At 35.9% G+C, this 18,957-nt stretch overlaps 1 protein-coding gene across 1 annotated transcript in view; it reads left to right on the top strand.

The window, feature by feature from the left end:
• Window positions 1–18,747, top strand: part of CWC27 (CWC27 spliceosome associated cyclophilin) — a 193,739-nt gene extending 174,992 nt beyond the window's left edge. Inside the window, exon 14 of the mRNA XM_032336143.1 lies at window positions 18,117–18,747. Within this exon, the coding sequence (XP_032192034.1) occupies window positions 18,117–18,279 (163 nt within the window). The 3' untranslated portion in view covers window positions 18,280–18,747. The remainder of the gene's footprint in view (window positions 1–18,116) is intronic.
• The last annotated feature ends 210 nt before the right edge of the window (window positions 18,748–18,957 follow it).

Genomic DNA, 18,957 nt, shown 5'->3' with positions numbered 1-18,957 from the left:
AATCATTCTGATTTTTGTCAGCTCAGGTGTGTCTTGATAACATCTTTGCTAGATTGCATTCCAGAAAGTTAAATCATTTATACCTGTACCAGCAATGTATGAAGTTGCTGATTTCTCCAAAGTATTATGTTATGTGTATGTTGTAATATATCACAGATAACAGATAAAGATACATTAATTTTTGCCAGTTTCTACTTTGTATTATTTTGTATTTCTTTGTTTACTGGTGAACTTGAACTTCTTAGGGGCATCTGGGTGGCTCAGTCAATGGCTCAGTCAAAAGGCTCAGTCGGTTAAACATCTGCCTTCCGCTCAGATCATGATCCCAGGGTCCTGGGGCTGAGCTCCACATTGAGCTCCTTGCTCAGTAGGGAGCTGGCTTCCTGCTCCCTCTTCCTGCCACTCCCTCTGCTTGTGTTTTCCTTTTCTCTGTCTCCCTCTCAAGTAAGTAAATAAAATCTTTAAAAAAAAAAAGAAGTTGAACTTTTTTAAGATGTGAACTGTCCATTTATATTTCATCACCTTGTGGTGGTGGCTGTTTATTGTATGATTATATATTTCTTGCTGATTTACCAAATTTTTTACATATGAAAGATATTTTTGGTTTTAAATATTTTTACTAGTTTGCCATTATGATTGTTGTTTTGTCTTGCTTTTAAGGTGGAGTTTTAAATATGCATTGCTAAATCTGCCAATTTTTTCTTCGTGTTTGTGGCCCAATGTCACTCTTTAAGTTTTCATAATGCCAGGATTATATAAATACCTACTTGTATCTTTCTCTAGTGTTTTATAATTTTATTTTTATTTTTAACTGACATCTTTACCTGGAATTGATTATTTCGTGATTATGTTAAATTACTCTTGCAGCACTTTTTTCTATATTGCTAACTTCCACAATTGAATAGTCCTGTGTTTTCCCCCACTGCTATTAAACACATCCTTTACATAGCGTAAGGACTTGGGAATATTTTGGGGTCAGTTTCAGTATTTTACATCGATTTTTCTGTCTACTCCTGTGTCAGTACTTCACTACTAAATTATTGTAGCCATATAATACTCTTTAATATCTGGTAAGCAAGTTGGACCTTTATTGTTCAACACATATTTTTACTTTAAAAGCTTAAGCATCTGGATAATGTTGCTCCATTCGTATTTTCTCTGAGGTAACCACACCTGGAAAAATCTTAGACAATTGACCATGGAATCAATAAAAGGTCCCATTATTTAACAGGTGGCCACTACCTGAATTGCAGCCCCAGTGCCAAAAAGGAAATAATCAGTCTTTAGACAAACTCCCTACCTTCAAAGTAATGGAAAAGATTGCATGTGGAAAATAAGTAGCATGAAGAATAAAAAAAGAACAAAATCTAGGATATTTGATTGCCATTTTATAGTATAAGTTTATAAATGTTTTATGAGAAGTTTCAACAGAATTTTTTCCATCTCCCTGGTACTGAACAAAAAAGCACAAAGGATTAACAAAATCATATAGTGGATAACATCTCATTTTTGTTATACATGATGTCAATCCCCAGGACATCTAGGGTGGCCATATATATATGTAAGCCACAAAGTCATCTTCCAAAGACATTCATTAATATTCTTCCTACTACCTACCATTTTGAATTATTAACACCCTTATCCTCTCTGGTATTATTAAAGATAACCAAGTTAAATTTAATAATAATGTTCTTTCTGTTCCTTGTGTGCAGCTAATTCAGTTGGCCATAATATTTAAAATGTTGGGCTTGGCCTGTTTTTTAGTAGAAATAAAAATTTTAAGAAGGAGCTAACTTTTCCTGAACATGTACAAAGCATCAATCTTGTTTAAACCTATAAGCTAGATCTTATTCTTACGCCCAGATTATGTGGGAAGAATCTGAAGCACAGAAAGGTTAAATAATTTTGGTGAAGATCTCATAGCTAGTAAGTGGTAGATCTCAAAAACAGCTAATCATGCTTAGTTCAAGTGTGTGTGTGTGTGTGTGTGTGTGAGATTTTATATTGTAACAATTTCTCTAACCTACATATTTTTCACATTTGCTTGTTAAAGCAGTGTTGTTGTTGTTGTTGTTTTTGTAAACTGTGGTAACAAGGCCAAACAAGTGACTTCAGGACTTTATTATAAATTTTTGGTCAAAAATTGTCTATCTTCCTTAAAATCATGGTAGATATTAAGTCCATGTCCCTAATATTATAAACCCTGTATTATCTGAAGAATTAAAATTCAGAAAGTTATTTAAAAGTTTAACTTAAAAAGAAGTGCCTCATTTACCCACATTTAGTCATAATTTTCCATGGGAATATAAAGAATAGATTGGTTATGAGTATGGGATTTGGAGTCAAACCTGCTTTGAATCCCCACTTGGAAATTTACTAGCTATGTGATTTTAGGAAAATTGTATAATCTTTCTAATCCTGTTCCTTACACCGTAATAGGATAGGTTAAACTGTAATTCTGATAGGTTAGTTTGTGGATTAAATGAAATACTTTTTTTAGAGGATTTAGCAGGGTATCAGTGCTCAATAAATGTTTTGTTATTCTCATTTTTTATATTGTCTTTGTTATTTTTGGAAAGTAATTCCTCTGCATTTGTTAGTAGATCTATCAAAATAATTATTGGAATTTATACCATTACTATAATGTTTGACAAATTTTATGACCTTTTCTTAATTAACCCATAATAAGTTGCAGTAGATAACTTTAGTTTTTATCATAATTCTTTTTGAGAAAAAATAAACTTGAGATTTGATAATTTTATGGTAAACAGTAATGCCTCATTAATGAAATATTGTTTTTTCTCCTTAAGCTGGTACTGAGAAAAGGGAGGGATGGAGGGGATATCAGTTAAAAATAAAATTTAAATATAATGCAAAAGAACATCATCACTTTAGAGAGCAGAGAATTACAAGCTCAGTATAATGTAAATGTTTTTCTTCTATTCCTCTTAGCCAAGTTCTAAAGTAGTGATAAAATGAAACAAGGAATAGGATTATAAACCTTGTTCCCTAATTAGTGTTCATTTTATTAAGGACTGTAAATAATGCTGCAGAAGACCAAATGAGATTCTTCATAAATAGGAACTTGTCAGGGTCGCTGACCGTGGGAAAGGTGGTTATTTTATTTCTAAGCCCTCCGACCAGTCCCCGAAGTCACCTTTTTCTGCCTTTTTTTTCTGTCTAAAGAAAGCTCTTCTGTATTGACTCTGCTTTTATAGTTTGAACTGAAATAAATTTCTATCACATTAGGTAAGTTTGCTTTGTTCATGGATTTGTTCTGAGAGAGATGGGCAGATAGCCATGTACCCCAGCTGCTTACCAGGACTTTTTGACTGAGAACTCCATCTTCCCAAGTTGTTTTGTTAGTTCACTAGCCATAGATTAAATGTTATTGGCTGACCAGTTGGTTAAACCCCAGGGCAGGTGTTAGAATGTGTATTTCAGATTTATTCTGGAAAGCTTCTTAAACCTTTCCACCTGTATCCTACTGAGTGTGAAGCATGTTAGATAAGCAGGAAAGCTGAGAAGTTATTCCCATGCTGATGAAACTATTTTAAAAATTACATCTTTCACTTTTGCTCCAAAAATACTCAATATTTATTAAAGACACTCTATGAGGATTATTTTTTTTCTTTTTAAATGACGGAAACAAAAGGTTTTTTTAAGAGTTGGCTTTTCAAAACCCCAAACCAAGGAAGAAATACTATTAACATTCATTCAAAATTCAGAAGAAAGGAAGTTTTCCCACGTTAATGGTGAAGAGTAAAAAAAATTCCACTAGTGTTTATCTTTGTTTTCTTTTTCCATAGGCCAGCATCTTTCTTGGTTTACCTAATGCTCTATTTTCCTATACTTATCTTCATTTGTATTTCAAATATTTAAAAACTTTTTTTTTTTTATTTTTGTTACTGCTGTCCTCCCACTGTCAATTTTTAAATCACTCTTCTAAGTTTTGGCCACTTCTGTCTGCATTTTTCTCTGCTTCCTTTAAGTCACTGTTTGTCTCCTATTTTGAGTTTTCTTTCATCCTTTTCCTCCTTGATTTTCTTCTCCTATTTAGCCTCTTCTGCTTCTCAGTCACCTCTGTCCTGTGTTGCCCTACTCTGCTGGACATGAAGAATCCCAGTGACTTCACTTTCCTGGATGTTTGTTTGTTTGTTTGTTTGTTTTTAAAGATTTTATTTATTTATTTGACAGAGAGATCACAGGTAGGCAGAGAGGCAGACAGAGAGAGAGGGGGAAGCAGACTCCCTGCTGAGCAGAGAGCCCCATGCGGAGCTCGATCCCAGAACCCTGAGACCATGACCCGAGCTGAAGGCAGAGGCTTTAACCCACTGAGCCACCCAGGCGCCCCCTGTTTGTTTGTTTTTAACACATTTTGATCTCTGGCCTCACTCATGTTTTTTCTGTCTCTTCATATGAATTACTGTCATTTCTACTATCTAATTCATGTTGAAAAAGACTCACAGTACTTTTATATGGAGTGATACTTTAACCCTTTAACTTCTTAATTCCTAAAGAAGCTTTAACATTTGTGAAAAGATAACCCTAAGTTACTTATAATCAGTGATGGAGAAAAGTTCTAAAATTAAAAATTTATATTGTTTTCACCTAAATATTACATTTTGATAGTTAAGATACTATCAAAATGTAAGAATCATCCAATTGATATTTTAAAATATATTCTAGAAATCATATGAAAATGTCAAAAGTTTAAACAAAATTGCCATTTACATTTTAAGCCGTATCAAAAGTGAACACAGAATCACAGAAAAAAAAGAGTTGTAATATTTGGGGTTGATAATGTCATTATTCTCTATATGATGAGTTTTAATTAATTCATTTGAAGGAAAACTAAAAGCTTATTATTAGATATACTTTCTTAAAATTACAATAAGTACCAAATGTTTAACTTAGTTACCCAGATTCTGCAGAAATTTTTTGATCTTTATTTTACATTAGCAGCAAAAGTACCTGTAACAGTATCTGTCATCTTTAGGCTTCCAAAGTTTCTAGACTGTGAACTGGGAAGCAGGTTCCAGTTTGATAAGTAAGTTCAATATCTTCTCTTTAGTTACTTATATGTAAAAATGGAATGGAAGAAACCAAGTTATCTGCAGATCTAGAAAATCCAAAGTTATCTACCAGAAGTTCTAAGACTTCATTATTGTGGCCAGATACACAATTAATACACACAGATCAGTATCAGTTAATCAATTAATTAGTGCTCTAAAATAATCACTTAGAAAACATTTTTTTAAAGATTTTATTATTTGAGAAAGAAAGCACAAATAGGGGCAGAGGGAAAGAGAGAAGCAGACTCACCACTGAACAGGGAGCCCAATATGGGGCTGGATCCCAGGACCCTGAGATCATGACCTGAGCCAAAGGAAACACTAAACCAACTAAGCCACCCAGGTGCCCAGAAAACTTTTTTTTTTTTTTAATTAAGAAAACGCAACCTGTTTTATGGCTAAATAGATAGGTATACTATGTTTCTAAAATGCTTAATTTTTAACAAAAAACAAATTGTCTCAAAATTATTTCATAAACCTAATATAATCCAAATAAAAATACCAGTTGAAGGATGGAGAAAAATATATAAGCAAAAATAGCCAAGAAATTTTTTAAGAAAGAGTAGGAAAGCATAACTTCTCACTCCTTAGGTATGGACTACACATAATAAGTTCCCTCCAAAGAGTACAAGATGGAAAGCTGGAGCTGGGGGTGGGGAGGGCAGAGAGTAACTTTAGAGTGGAGAAAACTGACAAGCGCTCAGTGAGGTGATCAAGGTCAACATCAGTATCATAAATCATGTTGGTAGTATTTGCTTTTGATATAATGTAATGAAAATTGCACTTTACATTGTGGTCTTCCTCCCAGTAGCCCATAAGCCCACTGTGATCATGAGAAAAACATCAGATAATTTCCATCAGTATCGGCATCCCACAAAATACCCAGCAAGTACTCCTGTAAGCTGTCAAAGGGATCAAAACAAGGAAATTCTGAGAAATCACCATAGCCAAGAATAGCCTAAGGAGACATGACAACGAATGTGATATCCTTATTGGGATACTGGAATAGAAAAAGGGACATTAGGTAAAAGCTAAGTGTATTAATCTCCTAGGGCTACCATAACAAAAGTCCACAGACGAGGTGGCTTAAACAATAGAAATTTATTTTCTCACAGTTTTGGAGGCTAGAAGTCTAAGATGAAAATGTCAGCAGGGTTGAGTTCTTTTTTTTTATTTTTTATTTTTTTTTAAAGATTTATTTGACAGAGATCACAAGTAAGCAGAGAGGGAGGCAGAGAGAGAGAGAGGAAGTGAAGCAGGCTCCCTGCCAAGCAGAGAGCCCAATATGGTGCTCCATCCCAGGACCCTGGGATCATGACCTAAGTCGAAGGCAGAGGCCTTAACCCACTGAGCCACCCAGGCGCCCCAGCAGGGTTGATTTCTAATGAGACCTCTTTCCTTGGCTTGCAGATAGCCGCCTTCTTGTTCTGTTATCACATGGCCTTTTCTCTGTGTGCATATGCTCTTCGTGGTTCTTCCTCTTCTTTTAGGAACATTAGTTCTCTTTGGATTAAGGCACACTTTTATGACCTCATGTAATCTTTTTTTAATTGAGGTATAATTAGCATATAACATTGGTTTCAGATGTGTGACATAATTATTCAACATTCGTATTGCAGAATGACATTTTATCTTAATTACCTCTATAAAGGCCATATCTCCAAAGACAGTCATATTGGGAGTTAGGTCTTCAACTTACGAATCTGGGGGGAACACAGTTTAGTGTGTTCTAAGACTAAGGAAATATAAATAATCTATGGATTTAATAACAAGGTATCAATATTGGTTCATTAAGTGTAACAAGTGTACCATACTAACATGAGATGGTAATAATAGAGAAAATTGGTTTGAGGGTATAAGGGAACTCTCCATACTAACTGCTCAATTTTTCTGTAAATCTAAACCTCTTAAAAAAAACAGAATCTATTTTAAAATATAAACAAATTTTGATAAATGTTGTTTAAGAGTAAGAAAGTAATGATCTTTCCCAGTCAGATGCCAAAATTATGAAAAGAGAACTGTAAAAGTGGTGTTGAAAATTTAGGTGGATAATTTACATGGTATTAATGTGAAGAAAGACTTAAGTATGACTTTAAGGACAGAGGCCACAAAGGAAGAGGCTGCTCACAATGACTATATAAAAAACTGTAAAGTTCTATATCAGAGGGTGGAAAGAAGGGTGGAGAGAGGAAGAAAGGAAATAGGTAAGTAAAACTCAACAGAAAAAAATAAAATCAAAGGACAAATGATAAGCTAGAAAACGCATTTTGAATATATGTGATAAATATAGATTTATATTCTTAATATAGTAAAATTTCTCACAAATCCAAATGGAAAAGCTGAATATCACCTTTTTTTCCAGTGGGCGAAGGATAGATACACATATCACAAAAGAAGAAATACAGATATGGGGCGCCTGGGTGGCTCAGTGGATTAAGCCGCTGCCTTCGGCTCAGGTCATGATCTCAGGGTCCTGGGATCGAGTCCCGCGTCGGGCTCTCTGCTCGGCAGAGAGCCTGCTTCCTCCTCTCTCTCTCTGCCTGCCTCTCTGCCTACTTGTGACCTCTCTCTGTCAAGTAAATAAATAAAATCTTTAAAAAAAAAAAAAAAGAAGAAGAAGAAATACAGATAGCCAAAAACATGGGAGAAAAGGGAAAACAAAAGCTATTAAGGAAAATAAGGCACTTTGCCAATGAGGGTGTAAATTGATAAATCCTCTCTGGAGTGAAGTTAGACCATTCATATGAAATACCTTAAAAATGTACAAATCGTTGTCCAAAGAATTCTACTTCTTGGAATATATCCTAAAGGTTAGTAAAGATTCTCTATTACAAATGATAGAAATATCTTAAACAAAAATGGGGACTCTATCAGCAAGGGAAGCTTAAGAAGTAAAGCTAGGGCATGAGTAGACCAGAGAATTCAACCAGTATTCTCTTTTTTCTGTCTCCTGGCTCCGTTTTCCTCTCAGTTGGCCTCATCCGTAGGCCAGGCTTCCCCTAGGGGGTGCCAAAGATGGCCGTCAGAAGCTCTAGGATTATATTATGATCAACCTTAATGGTTCCAGGAAAAGTTCTGGAACCAATTCCGTTTGGCCTTTTCAAATTCAAATGCCCATGCCCTGATGTAATCACTGGTTTTCTGGGCAGGCCTATTACATGAGTCCTCATCCTGGGACAAGGACAGCAGATGTCATTCTACTCCAACAACCTGGACTGAGAGTGGAGAGGGTCATTTCTGAAAGAAAAAGAATTATGCTACCAAAAGAAGGAATACTGTACCAGCCTTTCTTCCACAAAATTTCTACAAATAAGAAAATCCAAAATTCTCTTATTCACATAGATACTATTAGCAACATTTTGTTTATAAAGGTGAAAATCTGAACAAGCCTAAGAATCCTACAACATAGGGTTGATTGTAAATTATCTATAGGATAAACTATTAGACAACTTTTTTTTTTTTATTTTATTTATTTATTTAAGAGAAAGTATGAGCAGTGAGGAGGAGCAGAGGGAGAGGGAGAAGCATACTCTGCACTGAGCAGGGAGCCCAACCTAGGGCTAGATCCCAGGACCCTGAGATTATGGCTTGGGCTGAAGGCAATTAACTATTTGAGCCACTCAAGAACCCCCAAATACTGGAAAGCTAATTAAATGATACAGAAGTATAGTTATCCGGGGTCCCTGGGTGGCTCAGTAGGTTAAGTGTCTGCCTTTGGCTTGTGTCATGATCCCAGAGTCAGACGATTGAGCCCCATGTCTGGCTCCTTCTTCAGCAGGGAGTCTGTTCTCCGTCTCTCTCTCTCTCAAATAAATAAAATCTTTAAAAAAAGTTAAAAAGTAGAGTTATCCATGTAAAGATGATCGTGGTATAGTTGGGTATGAAATGCAAATTATAGGACACCCGGGTGGCTCAGTGGGTTAAGGCCTTTGCCTTCGGCTCAGGTCATGATCTCAGGGTCCTGGGATCGAGCCCCACATCAGGCTCTCTGCTCAGCGGGGAGCCTGCTTCCTCCTCTCTCTGCCTACTGTGATCTCTGTCTGTCAAATAAATAAATAAAATCTTTTTAAAAAATGCAAATTATAAAATGTATAAAATATATGCATTATGATCCCTTCATATACACACACACAAATATCCATATATATATATTATACATGCATATATATATATATATATTCAGAGAGATGCACAGGAAAAGTACAGGAAGTGATGTACCTATATAAGTTTATAATAATTATTGATGAGCTATGGAATTACAGATGATTTTTTTTTTTTACTTTTTTTTTTTTTTAAGATTTTATTTATTTAGTGGGAGAGGGAGAAGCAGGCCTCCCACTAAGCAGGGAGCCTGATGCGGGGCTCAGTCCCAGGACCCTGGGATCATGACCTGAGCTGAAGGCAGTTGCTTAACCAACTGAGCCACGGAGGCACCCAAGACTGGATATATTTTAAAATATACATACAAGCCTCCAAAGTAAGTAAGATCAAATAAGTTATGTGTGTATGACGGTGTACACAAAAACATCTGAAAAAGTCTATGCAGTATAATAAAATATTATAAAATATAACTTTATACAAGCACAGGTTATGTGTAGCACATATATACAAAATACAAAATAAATTGAAATAATAAGTGTCGGACTTGGTGGAGGCATGATGTTTGAATCTCATTCTAATTATGTGACATAATTAGGGCGCATATCACAATCTCCTCTTCACAGATGAAGAAACAGGCCTGAAAAGCCATGTGACTTTCCTACAGTAGCATTTAGTAACTGAACTATAACTCAGGTCTTCCAACTGCAGTGCACAAAAGTTTCCATAGAAAGTATCAGAGAACTCAAAAGTAAGGATACGGAAAGCCAGGTCAGTCAGAAGATTTTTAAAAGGGATGGGAATTACACTTGGGCTTTGAAAGGATAGGGGACACAGACCAGTGGGAAGGGGGTGGTAGGACATTCCAGAGAAGTGACGTGGAAAGAGTATGCTGCAGGCCATCTATGATACAGAGCTGGGTGTGGTCCTTTCAAAGAATCAAATGTGGGCAAAACTTGAAAAATGTTTTGTCTTGCTGAAATTTTTCTTTAAAAACAAAAAGGGCTATTTTTGCTTTCAAATGCAAATCTCCTTTCCCTCAAAAGAAACCTTCAACCAGATCATTTAAGTTTCTTATCTGTAGTCCTGTAGAATAATAAACTTAAATAATAACTAGGAGTTATTTAGTTGGGTTTCTTAGGAATTCTAATCTAATAGAGAAATGAGAAGCTGTCAACACAGTATACTAAAGACAAATTATGAGGATGACAGTTTCACAAAGAATGGCAAGGCCTGTAAACCCAACTCAAGGGAGGCTGTCTGAGGACAATATATGTGTTTTGCCCCCACCTCAGATCTCAAAGACAAAGAGTACAAAAGACAAATGTCAATTCATAGGCAATTTAAGTGGCCATTTGAGGAAGATAAGTATTGGATTTTCATAACATAAAATTAGTAGTGGTGGGAATACTTTGTTTTAGCTTTTTGAAATATTAACCTTTTCTCTGGTGTTGTGGAGTTTGAAAGTTACTGACCTAGAAAACGCAAGGGTTTATAAACGTAATAGCTAAATAATTCAGAATTATATATATTAATATTAAGGAGAATGGTAAAAAAAAAAATTCAAAATTCTAGCCGAAGGTTTTAGAAGTAACCAGAAGTGACTGGTTACCCAGAAACATTTATTAATTCATCAGAAATTTATTGAGAGTGTTCTTCTTGCCAAGCATTGCTGACTGGTGCTGGTGCAAAAGCAAGTAAAACTGAGGCAACTACAGTCTAGTGAGGGAGCCTAAACTAGAGAAATGTACAGAAGAGGGCCTAACCCCACTAGAAAAAGAGGACAGGCCAGGAGAGGAATCAGGGACTGGTTCCCACAAGGGATGACACCTCAGCCAAGGCAAGGGAGAGAAACGTATCACCATAGAGAGGCAGGAAGCAGGCAGGAAAGTGCAGGTCTTGTTCAGGAAACTGCAAGTAATTCAGGATGTCTGGGGTATAAATGGGATCAGAGAAGGTGATACAGGAACTTGGAATCAAAAACCAAATTACAAAGTCCAAATAAGAAATTTGGGTTTCATTGTGTAGACAATGGGGAGCACCAAAGGATTTAGCACAGAAGAGTTTTCATGGCTAGATTTGCATTTTGAAAGATACATCTATAACAGAAAAGACCTGGATATCATCATCAACCACAGTGCACTCCTTACTAATTAGATGACTGATAGGAGACTGCCAAACAACCAACCTCCGAGGGGCAGGCTACGGGCACTTGGCTCTCCCGCTTTGGGACTCCAGCTGAAGGGGGTGTCCCAACCTAGCATCCTCATTTGAGGAAGTATAAGGTGAAACTGAGACTGAGATTCTAAACAGCGCTACTAAAGACAATAATGGGATAAAAATTTACAGTGAAAATTACTTTTTTTTTTTTTAGCAAGTTTTCTTCTAAAAGAGAGGTATCTTTTCCCAAAGAGCCTCCTATGTTGCTCAAGACATTTGTGAAACTTCTCTTTTGGAATTGCTTTAAAGGCCAGTCTGGGAACTAAACAAATAATCATTCTTGTCTCTTTATAGTTGGATTTTTAAAAAAAAATTTAGTCCAAAATAAGCACTACCCAATCTGATTTTTTTTTTTAACTTATTCACTCTATTTAGCACTGAATTAACTTTTGGATTGTTCTTAAAGTTAAATCCATCTTCACATGATGAACATTTCTTACCTCTGAAGACATTTATTAGAGTACCTCACCAACTACTTACCAGCTACAGGTTTCTTGACCATGAATCTCACAAATTGCCTGTGCAGTGGGGGTGATGACAACATCTTTCCTGCCTCCCCCATACTACTACAACTGTGAAGATTATAGCAAACAACATGTGAAAGCTTTTTGTGGAGAGCTGTGTCCATAGATGCTCTTACTGTCACCTCACGCTTTGCAAGCAATCCCAGATGTGCATTTGTTCTGGTGTCTGTGTGTGCATCTCCCTAACAGACTGTTCGCTTTAGATTGGCAGGGCCTGGGTCATATTTGGCTTGCGTCCCTGGTGTCTGACACAGGTTCTCACACATAATATGTCCTCAGATGTTTGTTGAGTGAAGAATTAAGTCCAGTTTCTTGCCTTATCTTCAAATGATATATAAGAAAAGGATAATACACTTGAGATTATTCAGTTAATGAGCTCAGAGGCCACTTATGCTTCTTCAAGTACCTGAGTAGTTCATCATTAGGAACTGGATGTTCATCTCTGAAGGGGCCAGAACAAATGGCTGATGAAATAAATCAATGTGAAAATGTAAAGATTCTTAAACTTCAGTGCTGTAGTCTTAAATTTGACTGTATTTTTAAATCACCAGGAAAAAATTTTAATTACCAACTTAATTACCAATGCTGGGGCCCCATCCCAGCACAGTTAAATTAATACCTCTAGAGGTAGAAGCCTAGCATAGTTTTTAAAGCTACCCGAATGATTCTAACATACAGCCTGTGTTTGATGCAGGGCTCTAGGATTAGTCTATGTAAAACTGCTTTAAAAAGTATCTATCAAGGAGCACCTGCCATTATCAGTCGGTGGGGCATGTGACTCTTGATCTCGGGGTCATGAGTGCAAGCCCCATGTTGCACACAGAGTTTACTTAATAAAAAAATTAAAAATTAAAAAAAAACATCTAGTTTTACAGTAGGAACCATAGTCAGTAGAAAAGAAGATAAGGCATGCTTCCACTGAAGTCTATGAGTACAACCAGCCATTAAGTGATAGGAGGACAGTGGAAAAGCAGCATTCAGTATGTGCTGAGCTATGAGAGGTCATGAAAAGGTGGGCTTGTGCTGAGCATGAGACTTTGTGCAGACCTATTAGACATTTTAAAAGTTTATCACAAAAATAAAAGACGTTCCCTGCCCAAAAAAGGAGGCCAAGTGTTAGTTTAGCAGACCAGCTAGTACCAGCCAACAGGCCTGGCCAGTACAAAGGACCTGGGGGTTTTGCTTTACAGTACAAATCACCATTCTCGGCGCTGGGAATACAATTATGAACAAGACTCAAACCGTCTCGAATAACTGATGGTCTGATCACAATTAAGTGGATAGCCAGTTACAAAAGAGTAAATGATGAAAGAAACAAAATAAGGTTGGTAAGATAGGAAGATGTAGTTGTTAGAGAGTTTTAAGGGTCTGGCTGAGGTAGTTCAGTCTAATACAATAGTCAGTAATTCCTGGTCAAAGAAATATATTAGAAAGATTATTTTAGGGGCACCTGGCTGACTCAGTCAATAGAGCATGTACTCTCGATCTTGACGTTGTGAGTTCAGCCCTGTGTTGAGTGTGGAACCACTTAATTTTTTAAAAACTTAATACTATTTTAGAACCTTTGCAGGATTGGAAGGAGAAATAGTACCGATGTAGAACAGTTAGAACACCGACCAAAGTCTAAGGATGGGGTGGTAAGTTCCTAAATTGGTGAGACTTGGGAAGGAGTAGTTTATAGATTTCCTGAGAAAAAGATGGCTATTTACAATAGAAGTATAAGTAATCTTGTGCTTATGCTTAATGCATTTTAGTCAGAAACAAATTATTCTGGAATTCTATATTGTACTACTTACTGTATGTTTGAGAATAAGTACCTTTCTAGTGTTCTCCATTAATATCAATTGCTGTCATTTCTTAATCTATTTCACGATTTGGGAGAACTTTAAAAACTGAATGTCAGATTAGTGAGTTTAGTCAAGGTCCAGGTCCTTTTTGAACAATCAGTTGTTTACTTTGTTTATAATTTCATACAACCCCACTGGGGGGGGGGGACAAAAAACCTGTTCTACCAAATAACCTCTATGAAAATGTAAACCTCCATATTTCTGTAACACACTGAAGTCAGTGTTCTTATTTGAGAATCTGAGCTTATGTAAATTTTTTATTAAAGAGAACCGAAGTTTTTGTTTTTGCATTCAAGTGAACCTTCTAAAATGTTCATATGTAAATGATCAGTGTGCAATTAATTCCAAAAAATTAACTGCTCTTGTTGGGCCAGTTCCATGACCAGACACAGAGTGAATAGTATTGAGTTATCGGGAGATACAGTATTGTAAATGACCAGACCTTATGTACTTGAGTTAAGTCTGTAGTATAAGTCTGCATGTGTATTCTCACAGGAGACTGTAAAATGTGGGCATGCTTTCAATTCATGCAGTCTGTGATTTATGGAGGCACATAGGTCAGGAGTTTATTATGCTGAAAATCATAATAACTGTTTTGTTCTGCTTTTTAAAATGAAGTGACCAAAGCATGTTGAAAGATAAATGGGTGAACCATTTGATTATGCTTTTATTTCTTTTAAAGATTAAATATTATTGCTGAGTAACCAGCCATGCTAAGTATTATGATATTAAAGCTGAAGTAGTTTGTAAGCTGATAGCCCCTTCTTTCCTCTGGGTTTAGGTTTGTTATTAATCAAAATGTTGGACTTGTTTAGTGCAGTGGTGTGTGAAACAAACAGTTGAAAAAGACAGCTACTTTAATTTACGGCTTTCTGTTTTTTTCAAATTTGTAGGAAAATCTGTTTCTCTTTGTGGACTTTGTGCTGTTATTCACATGTTTAGAGTTCAATTCTTATACCAGAGCCAACTAAATCCAATGGTTGCAAGATACTCTCATGGGATAGAAAGGAGGAAGGTGCCTATAAGGTTTTAATTGACAAGTTCTGGTAAAGTCATTTTTGAAATGTGGGCAGTCCTAATAGAAATGGGTATTACCAAAAAATCCATCTGTATTTTTGGACAGAGAGAGCAATAATTTTTGAAATAGAAAATGTTTATATAGAAAGATATTAATAAGTTAAGGACAGTGGTTTTGTTTTTCACTATCAATACAGGAATATTGAATAAAATTGTTTTAAAGGGTATGTTTTGAGCTACTTCCTGGTTTCAGCTTAGGTATCTGCACAAGAATCATTTGCTAAACACTTACTGAAATGCAGTGTAGGGTCTGTACTCCCCACAATGTGTGGTAAAAAACCTTCAAAAGGACATCCTGCCACCCTTCTAAACTTGTTCCTCAGAAGTGCAAATACACTTAAAATTCCTAAAAAATATACTCTGTGGGGAATGCAGAACTGATCGTAAGATGTGTCAAAGAAAAATACCACCTCTTATTACCTGAAACAAAAAGTTTAATTTATTACTTAAGTAAGGAAGAGCTATGCTTTTAGGTCCAGTTCCTGGGCAAAGTGGGTTGGAAATCTTTAATATAGAGTTTTGGGGTCAGAGATTATTTAGGGATTGACAGCCTCAGAAGCCCAATACCAACAAGAGACTGTCGGTGATTGGTTGGTTTCAGAAATATGATTAGTAAAGTCCACCACTGACTGATTAGCCAACTATCAAAAGCATAAGGCTCTCACTGACTAGTTGGTTTTCAAAGGTGTATTTACTGAACTGAGTTGTCACTGACATTTAGGTCTAGGCAGATCATCATTAATTGATTAAATCCAGTTCGATTATGTTTCAAAGTGGTTCTAGTTGTTCTTTGTTAACCATGAATGTAGAACAATCAGCCTTTTTCTAGGAATTGGGAGTTTTTTTATTCTCAGAAGCTAATACATAAACACTGTAGGTAACTGAAAGCATAAGAAAATCAGACTTGAGGAATCCATTTAAATAACCAATGATCCTATGATGCATTTCCTTTTTCTTTCATACTTGTAGTTTCCAGGATTTTATTAATATCTCCAATTGAAAAGTTGTAATCAAAACCTATGAATACCCTATCTTCTTCCTCCCACAGAGAATCTACAGATTTTTCCTACTAAATTGTGTGATTATCCATGATAAAATTGATGCTATTTATTCTGTTACTGTAAACTTAATTCAGAGCTCTTTTTTCTATTTCTTCCATTAAATCTATCTGTTCATCTTAAAAGAAGATAGAAACAATTTAAAATGGAAACTAAGGAAGCATGGGCCTCATTATCACCATTTCTGAAATTATCTATCAGCATGGTTTTTCCACTGTACTTGCTATGGTAAAGAAGTCACTATATTTTCTGATTTTCTTTTTTGTTGTTACTTCTTTTTTTTCCTTTTTTATATAGTTGCCATACAGTGTTATATTAGATTTAGGTGTACAACATAGTGATTCAATTATGTACACCTTATACCATGCTTACCATAAGTGTAGGTACCATGTCACCATGCAACACTATTACAATGTCGTTGACTATATTCCTTATGCTGGGCCTTTTATTTCCATGACTTATTCATTCCATAATGGGAAGCCTGTACATCCCACACCTCTTTACCCATTTGGCCCATCTTCCCACCCCTCTCCCCTCTGTTCCCAAAGATTGCTGTCCGTATTTATAGGTCTGATTCTGTTTGTTTGTTAATTGATTTGTTTGGTTTTTTAGATTGTACATCTAAGTGAAATAATATGGTATTTGTCGTTGACTTATTTCAGTAAACGTAATACCCTCTAGGTCCACCTAGAGGGTGCCATGTTGTAAATGGCAAGATCTCATATGATGCCTTTTGTAAAAAAGGGTGTTTACTAAAGCAAGAGAAATGTAAGAAGCCAGCAGTTCTGACAGGTGATAGGGCATTTTCATGTATTGAAATAAGTTATGAAATCTGATGCAAATAACAAATTATTAATAATAAAGTATTAAAATGTGCATGTGACTTACCTCATTTGGTAACTTAAAGTAAATTCTAGGTCATCTGTATAATAATATCACTTGTACTAATTGCATTCCAGTAAGCGCTTCTGGGATGGAAGGGGTGGGAATGGTAGTTAAGACTCAACTTGTCAGCCCTCAAGAACAGTAGCTAGTGAATGCTAAGTACCACTAATACTGTAAAATTTTATTTCTCTACAAAATTTTTTCTTCAAAACGTAAATATATCCATGAGAGTTTATCACATAAGTAAATTTCACTCAGCATTTGTGCTACTGCAGGGAAAAGGGGTGGGAGGATTTGTGTTGGTACCTACTGCCCAAATCTCTGCTTGTTCAGGGGAAAGAAATTAATGTAATATTTGGGTTTCATGTGAAAGTTACAACGGGTGTATGGGGAGTGTTAATCCTATAGGCAATTTAGCTCTATCAGCTGTGATAAAAGTGTTGGGTATGCCCACTTTAAAATTGCTTAACTAACAAGTGGGAAAAGCCTTAGTAATTTTGTTTATATTATCAAAACTGAACTTTTCTCTTTCCAGATTCATTCAACTGCCCTGAAATCTGGTCTTTGACTTCTCCATTTATTTCTGACACCTCCTAATGGCGGCAGCGCTAATCACTTACATATTTCCCTGCTGCTAAGGATAGCCAGCTTATGACCACTTATGATTCAAGCACATGTTGATACCTTAAGACCAGTAAGCATTTGATAAAGTGGGAAAGCAGGATGGTTAAATTTGTTGTAATCAACAGTAAGAGGAGGAAATTAGTCCATGGAGTTATGCCAAAGCTTAGTTTCCTTTTGCACGAAAAAAAAATCATTTTTTTTTAACCCTGCAACTCCCCAGAAAAGGCAGTCTTAATACCATTTGAACAAGAATTTTCTTAACACATTCCTGACTCTTGACCCCTTTAACTGCTGAAAACAAAAAGATCAGATAGGGCTGGTTTGTTGTCTGGAGTTCTGCCCCGCAACCCTGGCTAAGTGACTGTGCTCTTTAAAGGAAGTTGGCAAAATGCTCTCTGAGTTTAGCTGAAGGAACATTTCTGGGGAGAATTCCTTAACCTCCCATCAGGAAAGGACCTTCAAGTGAAGACTGAGGCAAAGAGACTCATTACCAAAAGTACAAAGCAACAGAACAAACTCCAGACATGTTTTTCAAATTTAAGTGTTTTCTGAGAAGTTGGTTTCCATGTGGTATAAGCACCAATAAACAATAAACCCATGTTGGTGTTCTGTACCCTTATGGTTCATTATGCCAAGGACAGTATAGTATAAAATTTCTACTTTCTGTTCTCCTGCCAAAATCACTGAACCATCTCTCTCCCTCTTCAGGATGTCACATGTACTTCAGTTTGAGGATAAAACCAGAAAAGTGAAAGACGCAAGCATGCAAGATTCAGATACATTCGAAATCTATGATCCTCGGAATCCAGTGAATAAGAGAAGACGAGAAGAAAGCAAAAAGTTGATGAGAGAAAAAAAAGAAAGAAGATAAAACAACAGTAATGTTTAACTAGAACTAGCTAGAGATGTTCCTGTAATAAATGGCCTCATAACAGCCATTGTTCCCAACAGCATCACTTATAAGGGTGTGAAGAGAAGTATTTTCAAACCTGTTGTCTGGTTTTGAAGAACAGTTATCTTGTTATGTAAATCGTGGAATGATATAAGCAAATGTTTTTATTTACCGATACATGCTCTTCCCCCATTTGAACTTTTATATTGCTAAATCTGAAATAAAATAACTTTCCTGCCAGTTTACATGTTAACTATTTGTAGACTGTGGCAGCCTGTGTGTTATCTCTTTATCCTAAATATGTAAAGGCTTCGTTTTCAATATTTTTTTAATAAGAAGTTCTTGCAAGAAAGAGTATTTAAGGGAAACCTCCCTGGCATTCTGTTATCACATTACTGAACTTGGAATGTAATAAAAAAAAAAATACATAATATAAAGATTGATTTTTGTTGTTGTTGTTCTGGATCTAAGTATCTAAAAATAGCCACATCAGTAAGACTCAGTAGCCCCATGCCATAATGCTTGAGGATTCCCCAAGGGAATATTCTCACCTTCATCTAAGCCAGCACCTGGGTTTTATAAGTGTAATCAAGACATTAATACACTGAGTTATATCAGCCAAACTTTACTGCACACACTGGCTAATACAGGGCTACC

The sequence above is a fragment of the Mustela erminea genome, chromosome 3 (assembly GCF_009829155.1).
Source record: "Mustela erminea isolate mMusErm1 chromosome 3, mMusErm1.Pri, whole genome shotgun sequence".
NCBI lineage: Eukaryota > Metazoa > Chordata > Mammalia > Carnivora > Mustelidae > Mustela > Mustela erminea.
This window is presented reverse-complemented; position numbering and strand designations above follow the sequence as displayed.